Source organism: Acanthisitta chloris, unplaced genomic scaffold (genome assembly GCF_000695815.1).
Source record: "Acanthisitta chloris isolate BGI_N310 unplaced genomic scaffold, ASM69581v1 scaffold6283, whole genome shotgun sequence".
NCBI lineage: Eukaryota > Metazoa > Chordata > Aves > Passeriformes > Acanthisittidae > Acanthisitta > Acanthisitta chloris.
Window position 1 is genome coordinate 148,633 of NW_008665480.1, and position 13,585 is coordinate 162,217.

At 39.5% G+C, this 13,585-nt stretch overlaps 1 protein-coding gene across 1 annotated transcript in view; it reads right to left on the bottom strand.

Annotated features, from left to right (window-relative positions):
- The window catches only part of KCNH5 (potassium voltage-gated channel, subfamily H (eag-related), member 5), a 140,632-nt gene that overhangs the window by 48,279 nt on the left and 78,768 nt on the right, over window positions 1–13,585 (bottom strand). Inside the window, exon 7 of the mRNA XM_009071777.1 lies at window positions 1,471–1,670. Within this exon, the coding sequence (XP_009070025.1) occupies window positions 1,471–1,670 (200 nt within the window). The remainder of the gene's footprint in view (window positions 1–1,470; window positions 1,671–13,585) is intronic.

Consider the following 13,585-nt stretch of genomic DNA (forward strand, 5'->3'; position numbering starts at 1 on the left):
CCTAATTAACTGCAAAGCATCATTAAAATCTAATGAAACTGTAGTGGATTAACACAGGACTCTGGCTTAACTGCAAGGAGATAAATGCAAATGAAAGATGAATTTTCACATGGTTTGAAGTTTACACAATAGGATTGAATGCATTTACAGTAGTTTACAATATAAAAGCTCATTTTTAGCACTGTATGAATCAGCATTGGGAAGTTAGGGTATTAGTGTATAAGAAGTTAACATTAAAGAATGTGGCATACTGCAGTGCAAGAAATAAAAACCTTTATTACTTGAAGTAGTTGTATTTGTGATGGTAAATCTAATTTCAGAGCAGATTATTAATAAAAGAAGTGCTGTTGCATCAGCATGATGTGAGACTAAATTTTTGAGTGCAGAGTCTTCTTCTTGGCATATCTGAACAAGTTGCATCATCACTCTGTATTGTGCAAAAGATTCAACTGAAGAAAGAACTTTTAAGCTCTGCAAGCACCAGACATTTCAAAATATTCATCTGTCGTGATGCTTCCTTACCCCCCCTCAGACACGTGATTTTTAAATGCTTAGGAGGGAAATCATGGATACTGGAACTTGTATGTCTAAATTAAGCTGATCCACAGAGGCCACAGCAGCATTGCTGATCTTCATTTGCCAAAAATCTAGACCTAAACCTGTTTTATCTTGCTTACATTCAAGGCATTGCAGGTAGAACCTCTCCCATCTGCCTTCAGCTCTCTGAAATATCCAAGGCTAGACAGACTTACTGCACATATCATGCAGTAAGAGAGGCCCTGAGAACAGTTCACGAGGTCTTTCCTGGCATAGGATGAATCACTCTCCCAAGATGACCTCCTTTAATCAGCTTTTCAAGAAACCTAAATGACCAGTACTTCTGGAGGGCTGAAGTCCTGTAGGACTTCTACCCTGCATGGATGCCAACAGTATCACATTCTACGCATTTCCCTACCAAAGCCATAAAGTGCTAGTCCAGAGATTTTAGCTGAAGGAGATCAATCTCTACTGCCATTAAATCCTATACTAATTATGATGATGGATATGTCGATGTCCTGGGCATCAGCAAAAGGTCCAAGCCAATCAAACTCATTTAATTGCAACACACAAATGCCAATATTTCTCAGGATAATACCAATGTAATTTAGACACCAAATTATGTTCTCAGACTAATTTGAAGACCAATTTCCCGTTGATTTTAGTAGTTAAGTACATTAAAATTATTTAGTATTTAGACAAACTAAGACTGGAAAGCAGAAAACATTTACCATAATGAAAAATACAGGCACATTTTCAAAGCAGCAAAACAGTCCATTTTTAAAACAACCAGGTTTTGTTCCAAACACAAACACTATGAAAGAGTAGCATGCAGTTAAGAATTTGTTAGTAAGTTATAAAATCTTGTTTCTAGGAAACCACACAATGGACACAAACTCTTGCTATGTAAATTGTTATCTCATGTACTCATACCTTTTCTGTGTCAATTCCTTTCGACATGGACCAGGTTGAGACAATATAATCCATGACTCTTTCACTAAGGCCTTTTGGGACTTGATATAATTTTAGGAAATCCCTCACATTGTTGAGCATCTCATGGTATCGGTTGGTGTTGGCATACATTTGCTGGAAAATGGTGGTGACATTTCCAAAAATAGTTGCATAAAGAAGAGCTGAGAAAAAACCAAAAAGGAATTAGAAATAAATATGTATGCTCTAGTAAATGCTAATCATAATTCACAGATAATGACAGAGAATGTTATGTTTGGTTACAAATTACTGCAAATACATAGGTGTAAACTGAAAATTTCTATTTATGCTCACATTCTTACACACATACTTGTACAGAACTGTTTGCTGAATTTACCCATACAGCTCCTACAGCCACCCAGTGTGCATTAATTTACAAAATCAGTCATACTGATAATGTCCACACATGGGATTATTTAAAAACAGCTAGTGCATCTTAACTCCATAGTCTATACTAATCCAAACTAATTTTCAAACAGTTTCATTCTGCCAGTAAACCTTGAAGGCACTATCCAAAGAATAGTGTTGATCTCCTGGGAGACTGGCTCAGTTACTTCCTACTATGAGTAGAGAATAGCCTCAGTCCCAAGGATGAAATTAAATGGAGAAGAAAGGAACCCAGAAAGCCTGGCAAGGAGATAACAATACGAATAGGATCCTGTGTCAATGGCCAAGATGTTCACAAGAAAGATTCAGAGTGGCATATCACAGTCTAATATCACAACCAGCCCCAGCAGATAACCTGGGTATGTGATGTCAACTGCAGATGCCAGTCACTAATGATTCCAAAGAGAGAAAAACTGGACCAGCGAACAACAGAAAGTCCCATTGCTGAAGGCATAGGACTGGGGCAGGAGGAGGTCGTAGTAGACTAGGAAGTACTAATTCACACCTACTCCTGGAGTTAACTTCTCTTCTGGTTTGATTCTCCCTTTTCCAAACATGCCACCATTACTGTAAGGCTCAGGCAACTGAGATGTGCAGCACCAAAAATCACAGGCCATATTTGAGAAAATCTCATATTTTAGAAGCCTTTCCCACTGAAAAGTCATCAATATCAGTACATGATTACAAGTGTGATACAGTGAACACTAATTAATTAATTAGTTAATTTCTAAAGCCTAAATTTGGCAAAGCATTTCAGCCAAAACTTAAATGCACACCTTTACTAGTGCCATCTTGAATAGTGGTGGATTGAAGGATCCTCTTAAAGTCAAGTAAGTTATAGATGCCCTATAGGGTCACAATGTAATTAACCTTGCAAGCAAGCCCAAAATTACTGTCTCACATTAAACATTGCAGATTTTGTAGAAAAGAGAAATATTCTGATATCTCATAACACTAATGTGCTGTGCTACTCCAATATACAGAAATGTGCTTGTCATTTTTAATAATCTTTGCTCAGAGGTACTTTATAGCAGAATGCAGCTATGCATTTCCATATCACTTTTTTTTTTTTTGTAAAACAATAGCAGCCTACAAATGGCAAGAAATAACCCACTGTGAAAGGAAAAAATGCCTTCCATTGCTCAGCGCATGTCTTCCCTCTACACAACCCATTTCTATCCCATTACAGAAAACTCACTTTGTTCCACACTAATTCACTATTGTGCATCACCCATATTTGAGAGGTGGCAATTTAAAGAAACATGGTGGTTTCCTAAAACCTGTCTAATAGAAGAATTGTACTTCCACTTCACACATATGTCCAGGTAAAAATCAGATGTTGAAGTTTGTCAAACATACAACGTTCATTGTTTTATCAGAGTCTCGAGATTTTTCATCTTAACACACAAGAATACATCAAACAAGGTCACACAATGTATAGCAAAAATGAACACGAGGTTTCAGGTTTAGAAAAAACACCAGATCAATACTCTATGTGATGTCCAGAAATGAAGCTCAGTGCAAGGGTAGGATTTTTCCTTGCTTTCTTTACTGATTGCTTCATCATATCTGCAAGCTACTGAAAGGTTTTCAGATATACATCACCACTCAGAGTATAAGCATATGGACTAGAAAAAGATCTAGATGAATAAATACTACCTTTTTTTCTTCTTCAGATTTCTCTGCTCTTTAGGACTTTTGTAGTAGGACAAACTCGATGTAGTGTCACTTCTCCCAAGTGCAACATCCCTCATCCTTCTGAAGAACAGCTGCTGATTTATCATGCACTCATCTCATCAGATATGTGAGGGCACAATATCTCTTGTGTTGCCTCTGATGTTAGATGCACTTGCAAATCACTATGACTATAAATGTATAGAGAAGACCTAATTGCCCCCAAAATGTTGTCTTTCTGCATGAGTAGGATTTATGCCTGTAACATCAGCCAGACTGCATACACAATTACACTGCCTACAAGCCAACTGGCCATGCAAACCTACACAGAGGACACAGGCAGATTGAAAATGTGATACAGGGCCCTGTTAGGCTGGGAAAAAGAGATTCAACTCTGACACCTGCCAGGTTGGAAACAGCTAAGAATGCCATGGTGAAAACAGCTTGTCTGAAGCAACTGGCACCTCTTACTTTCTCTTGGCTAGAGAATTTGGAGAAAATATATGACCAGAAGAGAAATTCTGGTTCTATATCTAATAATATAGGGTCCTGGAAAACTGTACTTTTAAAAATTATGTTTCTTCAAGAAATTAAGGGTAGAATAAATCAGTGGATCAACGCTGCAAAATCCCTGTAAGCATTTACCAGCAGTACCTCACTAATCCAGAATTCACTAGCCTACAGGCTGTAGAGTCTGCACAAACCCAGCATTATCCCTCTGTTGGAAACCAAAGCCTTCCTATGCCTCCTATTGAAAATGGCAAAGGCACATGGTTGAGGTCATCCAAATCCTCCACTTCTCTCACAGGTTACTGCATGGGGGCTCTTTGGCAAACTTTTAAAGGGAACCTAGTTAGATGTTCACAACTTTGAAGCTGTGCCTCAAAGACCTTCCTCACTCGTGGTGCTTCCCTATGGCCACACTGGCAGCTGCTGAGACTGGTTTGCAGTTTTTGGGGGAGAGCAGATTTTTCATAATTTGGCATGAAAAATCCACCTCTTTTTGTTATCTGCTCCCCATCCCTGTTCTCTATATGATTACTAGAAAAGGACCTCATTTATAGAAAGCAAATATTTATTGTTTTGCAGGTCTTGATATGCAACAAAATGAGTTTGGCCTAATAAGGAAATAATATATCAATAAAATGATCTGCATTGAATTTGTTACACCTGTTGTAACACTCCACTACAAGGAAAAGGTCCTCTGCTTGGGATGGTCTAGTAAAAAGAGGTTAGTCTGCCTTTAAAATGTTACCTGCTTTTGCTCTTTCCCAGCCAGTTTTAGCTGCCAATATGACAGAGATGGGACAGAACAGAGAGATGAGCTGGATCAGCTCCTCAGCTGGCAGAGGTCTCAGCTCAGGGAGCACACTGGATTCCCTGTGCACAGATGCACATGTGCAGGAACAGGCACAGGCATGGACATGATGGTGAGCATCTAACACTGTTGTTACCTTCAAAGGTTTAAGGCTCTCTATCAATGACCCTTAGTGCCTGTAATTATCAAATGAAGATTTCTCAGACTATCCCTGTTGATGAGCAAATGTTGGAAGTGACAAGTGTGAGTCTTACCCCTCACCTTTAAAAAACAAAGGCAGAGATGCTGTACTGAGGGCGTTTCACTTTTGCTATATTTTAATTATTTTTGGCAGGCAGACTTGGCAGTAAAGATCATTTCATAGCTTCTGAAAGAAAATAAAATGCTGTGCCTCTCTTGACAGTAAAAGTATTTAAACAACCTCTAAAGAGATTTCTAAAGGTATTCGTACACTCTAATAGTTTTAATTTAGTCTCTCAGCCATAGTAAAAAGGTGAGATGAGGTTGAAGGTGAAATTACCCCATTTCATGAAATTACTACTTAGGTCAAACTGCATTTATTCACCTTCTCTTTAATGACCTGTGTTTCTCCAAACATTTCCTGTTATGTTCCTACAGTCACTCAATGCTCATTTACTTAACTGTTCTGTGTGTATATCTGGAATAGTCTTCACTAGATTTTAGAGAGATCAATTTGATACAATCATGCAAAAATATTTTTTCTCAGTCCTAAAGGTGAGGGAAGTAGTCCAATTGTTATTTTAGTTTCCATTTTTACTCTTCAGTGTGAAAAATCTCCCCCAAATTACATACGAAGACCTAAGTACCATATATTTTCACCTATAAAATGTGTTACTATATTTGCACTTACATAAAACAATTCTGAATGATTTATCAATAGTGTTACACGAATCTTTTAGCCTATTTGAAAAAAAAAGGAACTTCATGAAAAAAAATGACTCAGAGTTACCTAAATCATCCCAAAGCATTTCAGATCTCTTACTATCCTGACTATAGGCTAAATATGTCCAGATAGGAACATCTGCCTCAAAGAACTGAAGCTTTGATTGAGAGATCTAGTTTTCCTTATGGCCTGCTCTATGCTAGAGTGTTACTAATCTAAGCATATACAATGTTCCTCTAAACTGCAATTGTAAAGAAGATTAGAGAGGGTATATCAGTCTCTTCTCCCAAGTGTCAAGCAACAGGACAAGAGGAAATGGCCTCGAGTTGTGCCACAGGAGGTTTAGATTGGATATTAGGAAAATTTCTTCACTGAAGGGGTTGTCAAGCACTGGAACAGGCTATCCAGGACAATGGTGGAGACATCGTCACTGGAGGGATTAAAAAGACATGTAGATGTGGCACTGGGGACAGGACAAGCCAGGGCTCCTCAGTGCCGTGTTAGCAGCTGGACTCAATGACCTTAGACACCTTTTCCAGCTTAGATTGTTCTATGAAGCCTTGATCCTGGAATAATATAGATTTTCAGTTTTGCATGTTGATGTTAGATGCAACTTCTTCGATTAATTTTTGGAATTAGTTATTCCTGTAAGATTATTAGAGTATTATTCAAGCTCTATCATTCAGGACAGATGCGATACAAACTCCAATATACATTGTATAAATATAATTACAGAGAAGCCCAGTACTCAAATATCTGATTTACTATTTTAAAAGCTGATACGTTTGCTGTTATTTCTTTCCACCTCACCTTAAAACATCTGATTAGACTGCAAACCTTTTGCAGGTGCTATTTGGTGCAACACCAGGCAGCACAGCGCAGTGCCTGTCTAAGGCAAACAGCCTCACTGAGATGCTACAGCAATAAGCTGCCACTTTCTTAACAGAAACAGCTTTCTTCAAATCCACCAACACTTTTCAACAAAGCATATTACTTGGAAGAAAATAATCCTCCTAAGCCCCCTCCCTTCTCACTGTTTTCTAGCACTTCTTTGATGCCAGCCTCAGACTGCCACCTCCACCCCACAGCGACACTCAGGTCTGCCAGCTGTGCTAGTGAAAGCACCAACACAACCCCGTGGTTTTACAGCCTTCAAAAGGCCAACCTTGACTCTGAATCTTTGGCCTCAGTAAACATTTTTCTGTTAAAATACTCTCCCCTACTCCAGCAATGCTGACACCAGTTTTACATCAGTGTTCAGTCCATGCCCAAAAACACAACTGCTCCCCATTTACAGGGAGAAGATACCAACACCAAAGCACATTGGCTTTCAAATTTTACTCTCAAAAGCATCCAAAGCATAAAAAAACCCCTTCCTCCAATTACCCCTGCAGCTATACCACTGCATTATCCCATGCCACATCATCCAATATATTTATCCTGCTGTAAGCTCCAACAATGCATTGTCACACACAATTTACAGAGAAGCTAATGGGCAAAGGTCTGGATTCAGCAGTGAACTTCAGCTCTGAACTGCTCAACAAACCCATCTGATTGCTGAAATCAAGGAGCAGCTGCACACAATTGTGTGTGGGCAAATGCCTATCATGGCCAATCTGATTCCATCACCACTCTGCCCTATGCACTTGACATAACAGTACCTGCATCCAGATGTAAATCCTGTATTACCTCCACAGGGAGGTGATGACCATCCATGCACTCCTACATCCCACACTGCTGTCACATAAGATACACAGCTCCTCCATGGGTCCAGCTGACATGCACCACTGTTTTCCTGACCAAACACCTTCCTGATATTATAGTAATACAAATTCTAAATCAAGAGGATAATGATAATAAAGACAGGTCTATAAAATCCATGTTAACATTGATATTTGTTTGACAAGAACTAAATAATTAAGTAAATAAGATGATTATGCGTAGTAAACTCTAGGAACTCACACTCACTGCTCTTCCCTTTATAGGGGACACTGCACAGCAGAGGGGAACAGCTGCTTTGGAGGCACTTAGGCATTTGGCATAATTCATGCATAAATTCTTATTAAAATGAGGCATTTCAACTGTACTTGTACAGTCACTAATTTTTAAATGGTGAAACTGGGAGCATTTTTTTCATGAGTGCACTCAGCTAATGGAAAAAAAAAAAAAAGCTCAAATGCTTTGCCTCTGTGCAGATGTGATGAGCTGACTAGCTGTGTTTTTGCAGAGAGTTGCAATCCAAGACTGGCTGAATTGGTGTTGCAAAACAGTCTTAAAATAACACTACCATTGCCCATGGCTATCAATGTGTTTGACTTCTAGTCCTGTGGCAGTGATGGACAAGAGCTCAAGCTGGCCAAGGTTATTCAGCAGCATAGACAACAAAATCATCATTTTAGCCACCTGAGGATGGGAGGACAAGGGCTGCCTGGGTCTGATGCTAAGCAGCTTCAAATCACAGTTTCCACACACACTGCCTGCTCAACATCCCCTTCCACAGCCACCTCACATTATTACTCTGTTCATTCACCTGAGAAATGGTGCTAGCCATCAGAAGTACTGCCCTGCACAGGTTCAGGGAGCTCCTGTTGCCATTTGGATTGAATTTCCTGTATTTTCTTTCAACTGGAAAGTTTTACGTGTCTTGGGACTGCTAGGGTCTGCTTCTCCCTCATCATGTTAGTCAAGGGTGTTAAGCATCCTATGGGAAGGCACAGCCTGAAAAATGGTGGCAGTTACAACATAACAGGCAGCAGGGCAAATAGCAGCACCCTGTGTTAACTGAATGGTAAAAACTTCACTTTGCCTGAAAAATCTGGATCTTGCAGTGAATAGGACTTAATTCTGGAAACATTTTCCCTAAGAGCTGTTAAGTAAGAGGCAGAGAGTTTGGGCTTCTTTTACATATTTCATATGCAGTGGAAGTTGGTTCTAATGGGTCACAGCTTTTGGTGGTGACAGTTGGGGGAGGAATATTTAAGTTTCCATTCATAAGAACAGTATAACATAACCATAGATAAGAATTAACTAGTGAAAAGAAAGAAACCATTTCTTATGCTAATGCTTCATCATTCCTGTTTCTTCAGAAACCCATCAACTCCTTGCCAAATGACACATCTAACATTTCACACACAGCATAAAGTCCTGGGCAAAGGTGAATGTTGATTACAAAACCAGCGCTTCCTTAAAGGAATTACAGGGGGTGCAGAAGTAAAGTAGAGAGGCAAAAGTTGATCAGAATTCCTAAGAATTATGTTCTCCATTTTGAACACTATCTTTAACATTGCCTCATATCCATGCAAATCTCTCCAGTATTTCAGAAAAAGCTGACTTCTGTCTTTCAGACAATCATCTACCTATCACATACATCTTCCTCTGTCCTTTCTCGATCAAAGAAATGTTTCCAGTGCTGCCCTTACTCTTGTTACTGTCCAGAGCTGAGACCTGTAGACCAAAACCATCCCATGTGCCTTCCTCACCATGACTCACCATGTCAAAACTGTCACCAGTAACAAGCACAGATTACAAAGGGTCTCCAGCACTGCTGAATGGAAGAACAGGAACCAAAGGGATCATCTCCAGAAAAACAGTTCTCTGAGCAAAGTTGGCAGCTGTCAGTATCACTGTGTGAAACAACTTACGGCCTGTTGCTGGATTTGAGCCGGGAGGTTTTTTACCCTTGTTGATTTTCTTTAATACATTTAAAGGAATATTTTAGTGGGACACCAAGTTCTTGTCACATTAAGATGAACCCAGGATAGCAATGTTGCTGGAGGCAGGATGCCAGAACATCACTTGTACACTGAAGAACACCATCTAAATTGCCTGTCTTGTTAAAATATAATGGGAAATTTATAAACACACCTTCAAAGTACTGGACTGTACAAAAAGATGTTTCTAGCACTCTGCTCCCAGCTTCTTCTTTTTTGCATATGCTAGTGCAAATGTTTATGCTGCATAAATCTGTGCTGGTGTGTACATACACACAGATACACCTGTATGTCAGTGCAGAGGTGAACATACAATACGAATGTGCTCAGACTTTCTGCAGCTGCTGATTTTCCTTTCAGTCTTCTAATTTGCTCCTTCTTTCTACTGCTTTCAAATCGAACTTTGCTTATTCATTTAATTAAACATTCAGTTTTAACCCGGCACAAATAATAAGAATAGATGTGGGACAATTAAACAAATGATTCCAGCTATAGAATACAGGCCATGCATACACCGACAGATGTGGTAAACACACCTGTTAGCACAACTGTGCATGTTTGTACAATATCTGTCTCAAAATATTAATGAGACAGAGAAAAGGTAAAGCAATGTTGCCTCTATTCAATAGAACTCAGCCTGAACTGTGTGTGAGAATAGATTTTTTTTCGTGAGTAATAATAAGTGTATTTTTTAGGAACAAAAAAAAAAGTACTTAACTGTTAATATTAAGAGCCTCAAATCTGAAGATGATGTTCCCATCCCATTATTTTCAGAATAATTCTGCTTCATAAAATGACCACAAAACCGCTTCACTGAACAGTAATGTTCCTTACTCATCTGTCATCTACAGAAACACTTTGCATCTAATTCTCCATCCTGCAAATTCAGCATCTCTAGACAGAGCCGAGCAAACTTTTGCCTCCAAAATTTTCATGTGATGCTGACAGACTATCTCAGATTAATTTCCCTTCCCTGACATGTTTGTACTAAAATTGAGAGGAAAAAATAAAAAGAGTTCTACAAAAAGTTGAAACAATTCACCTCCAGGTTTTATAAAACTAAAATAATTCAGAGCAAAACATTTTTCCTCCAGTCTTTTGATTTCAAATATTAGAAACCTGAACAATGGAAGAAAAACACATCTTGATGTTAAAAATGTCTTAACAGCCTAAGAAAAAAGTGGAACATTCATTATCTTCTCACAAACCCTCAAATTTATATTATAGTGGAATATTTTCTACAAAACCAAACCATGAGTTCCTAGTGCACTGCTAGCAATCAGGGCCAATCTGAACCCCTTTTTGCCCAATTTATTAGCAGATTTCCATTTGATTAGAGCCTTTGTGCATGTGACTGTTGTGAAGCCTCTCCCCCCTCCCACTAAAGGTAACTCTTGGGCAAAGTTCCGGGCTGGACCTTAGCACCTCATTGTTTGCTGAAATACTGCTGGTTTTGTCTAAAAAATTTCACACGAACATTTTCAGACTTTCAAGGTGAATTAACTTTACTCTCCTTTGATTACCCACTCTGGGAAGCTGTCCCTCACTGCAGTATTGATTTAGCTGTGGCAGATGCTGAGCTGTCATTGAGCCTTACAATTTCTTCAGAGCTTCCTCAGAGGTTGTCTTGTAAAACAGTCAATAGCCAAGTGAAACCTAACTGTGAAAACAAGCACATTTCCCACTTTTATACTCTATGAAATGATGTGTGTCATTGTGTACTGCATCACTCTGGGAGGAGGAAAAAAAGTTGGCTTCTCAGTTTGGAATTCAGCATTATCAGTTCACCCTTTGTATATTCAAAGTATATCGACCCCCCGAGCCTGACACATCGGTGGGACCATGTTTGTCCCAGGTCTGTGGCTTTGCATTCACTCACCACCACCACAAAGCCACTTCTTACCACTGCAGAAGATCTTTGGGGATGATATTAATGTGAATGTGCTTAGGAGAGGGTTTCATCTCCTACACAATGTGGATTTGAATTCCAGTATATTTGGGTAGTTTTTGCGGCACTTCAGAGAACATCTACAGCCCTAGGAAGACACTCTACGTGTTCATCTTTGCAAGTGCCTCAAATGATTCTGATGAAGAACGATGGCATGGCCAAATGGCAAGCAACACCCCAAAAATATCTGTGCATTGTCTATCAGAGGATCAGGAAGCCAGACAGTAATATATATATATACATACACATATACATGTAGAACTGGACACCAGCACTCCAAAGGCTACAAACAGATCTATCTAAATACTATATCACACACATTACCTCCACAGCTCCCCACCATTCTCTTCTCCATAATACCAAGAATAAAAAACATTTCTGGAAACATTAGTAGCCATTGATATTCCCCTGGCAGATAGGATTTGAGAATACTCAAGAAAAGAACAAAAAAATCTCTCCTGGCAGATAGGATTTCAGAATACTCAAGAAAAGAACAAAAAAATTGCATACAATGTCAAACTAAAACAGACAAATGATTTTGGCCTTAGTGCATGTACTGCTGCCCCTCCATGGCTATGTGAGACTGGAAAAGTGTCTTTATTTCCTGGCAGCAGCTCTTGGAGCTCTCCTCCATTTCCAACTCCTCCTGATCAGCACTTGTTTCTATCTGATTACCTCTCTGTTTTCTTGCTCACTATTCCAGGAAGGAGATGCTGGAATTAAATTTGCTGCATTTCCATTCCTACATTAACACTAATTTCACTGAAGTCAATGAAATTACACTGATGTCTGCAGAGTATCTGAGGAGAATAATTGAGTGCATTTTATCACTTTCCATTGACTTTTTTTGTGGCTGTTTCGTAGCATTTTTAAATGCTCTGCTTCACTACAGTCCACTTATTCTGCTCTTGGATGCTGCAATGAAGTTACTCTCTTCAGGACGACGGTGTTCTTGCTGTAAAGCTCCAGACACCTTCTGGAAGATGCCCAGGATGTGTATGGCCATAGAGATGTATATAGCAATAAATGTGACATGCAGCATCACGCTAAGTGTCCATCTAGCCAGAAACCACTCTGACTGCAGTCCCTCCCAGATACTTATGATAGGAGTTCAAGAAAGAGAGTGCACAGTGCATCCCTGCCCTGGGCTGCTCCTTTCAGATTTCCACAAACTCAGAGCTCAAGGACTTTTTAAACTATTCACTGCATCCACACCATGGTACATACTAGCCATCGACCATCTCCACCGAGCATATCTAATTCCTTTCCACAAATCCATTTCTGTTTTTTTTCCCCACCAAAACACTATGTGACAAATAATTTTGTCATGCTGTTCTGCAAACCTGGCTGCCCCAGCCTTTACACTGGCTGCCTCCAGTTCCCTTTCCAGAAAGTGAATAATTGCACCTCTCCACCTCCTTTGCACCACGCTTGAATTTTGTAAGCCATCCCCCACTGTTTTTTCTCAATCGTCATTCTATGCTTCATTTTTGTCACCTTTGAGACACCCTTTTTAATCTTAGAACATCTTGTTGTAGAACAGTGCAGAGTGGTGCAACAACATTAATTTCAATCACCTGCCTAGGAATCTGATTTGCCTTTTGTTGACTGGTACTGAATATTGCCCTGAGATTTTTAAGGAACTATCAGCACTAACAGTCACATGTCATTCCTCAATGGTAACTGTGAATTTAGAAACCATTATTGTATAGGTATAGCTCATTACTTTTTGCCCACGTGTATTCATTTGCATGCACTGACACTGAATTTCATCAGTCCTTTTCACAATTGCTTCTGTGGTGGGATTGCTGTATCAAACCAGAACAAGAAACCCTTATTTGGTTTAATGGGCCTAAATTGAAAGAGGGGAAATTCAGAAAAGGTATTAAGAAAAAGTTTTTTAATGTGAGGGTGGTAAGACACTGCAACAGGTTGTCCAGGGAGGTTGTGGATGCCTCAACCCTGTTCAAAGCCAGGTTGGATAAAGCCTTGACCTGCCTGCTCTGGTGGGAGGTGCCCCTGCCCAGGGTACGGGGTTGGGACTAGATCATCTCTAAGGTCCATTCCAAGCCCTTAACATACTATGACAGTATGATACTATTTCAGGATTCAGCAGG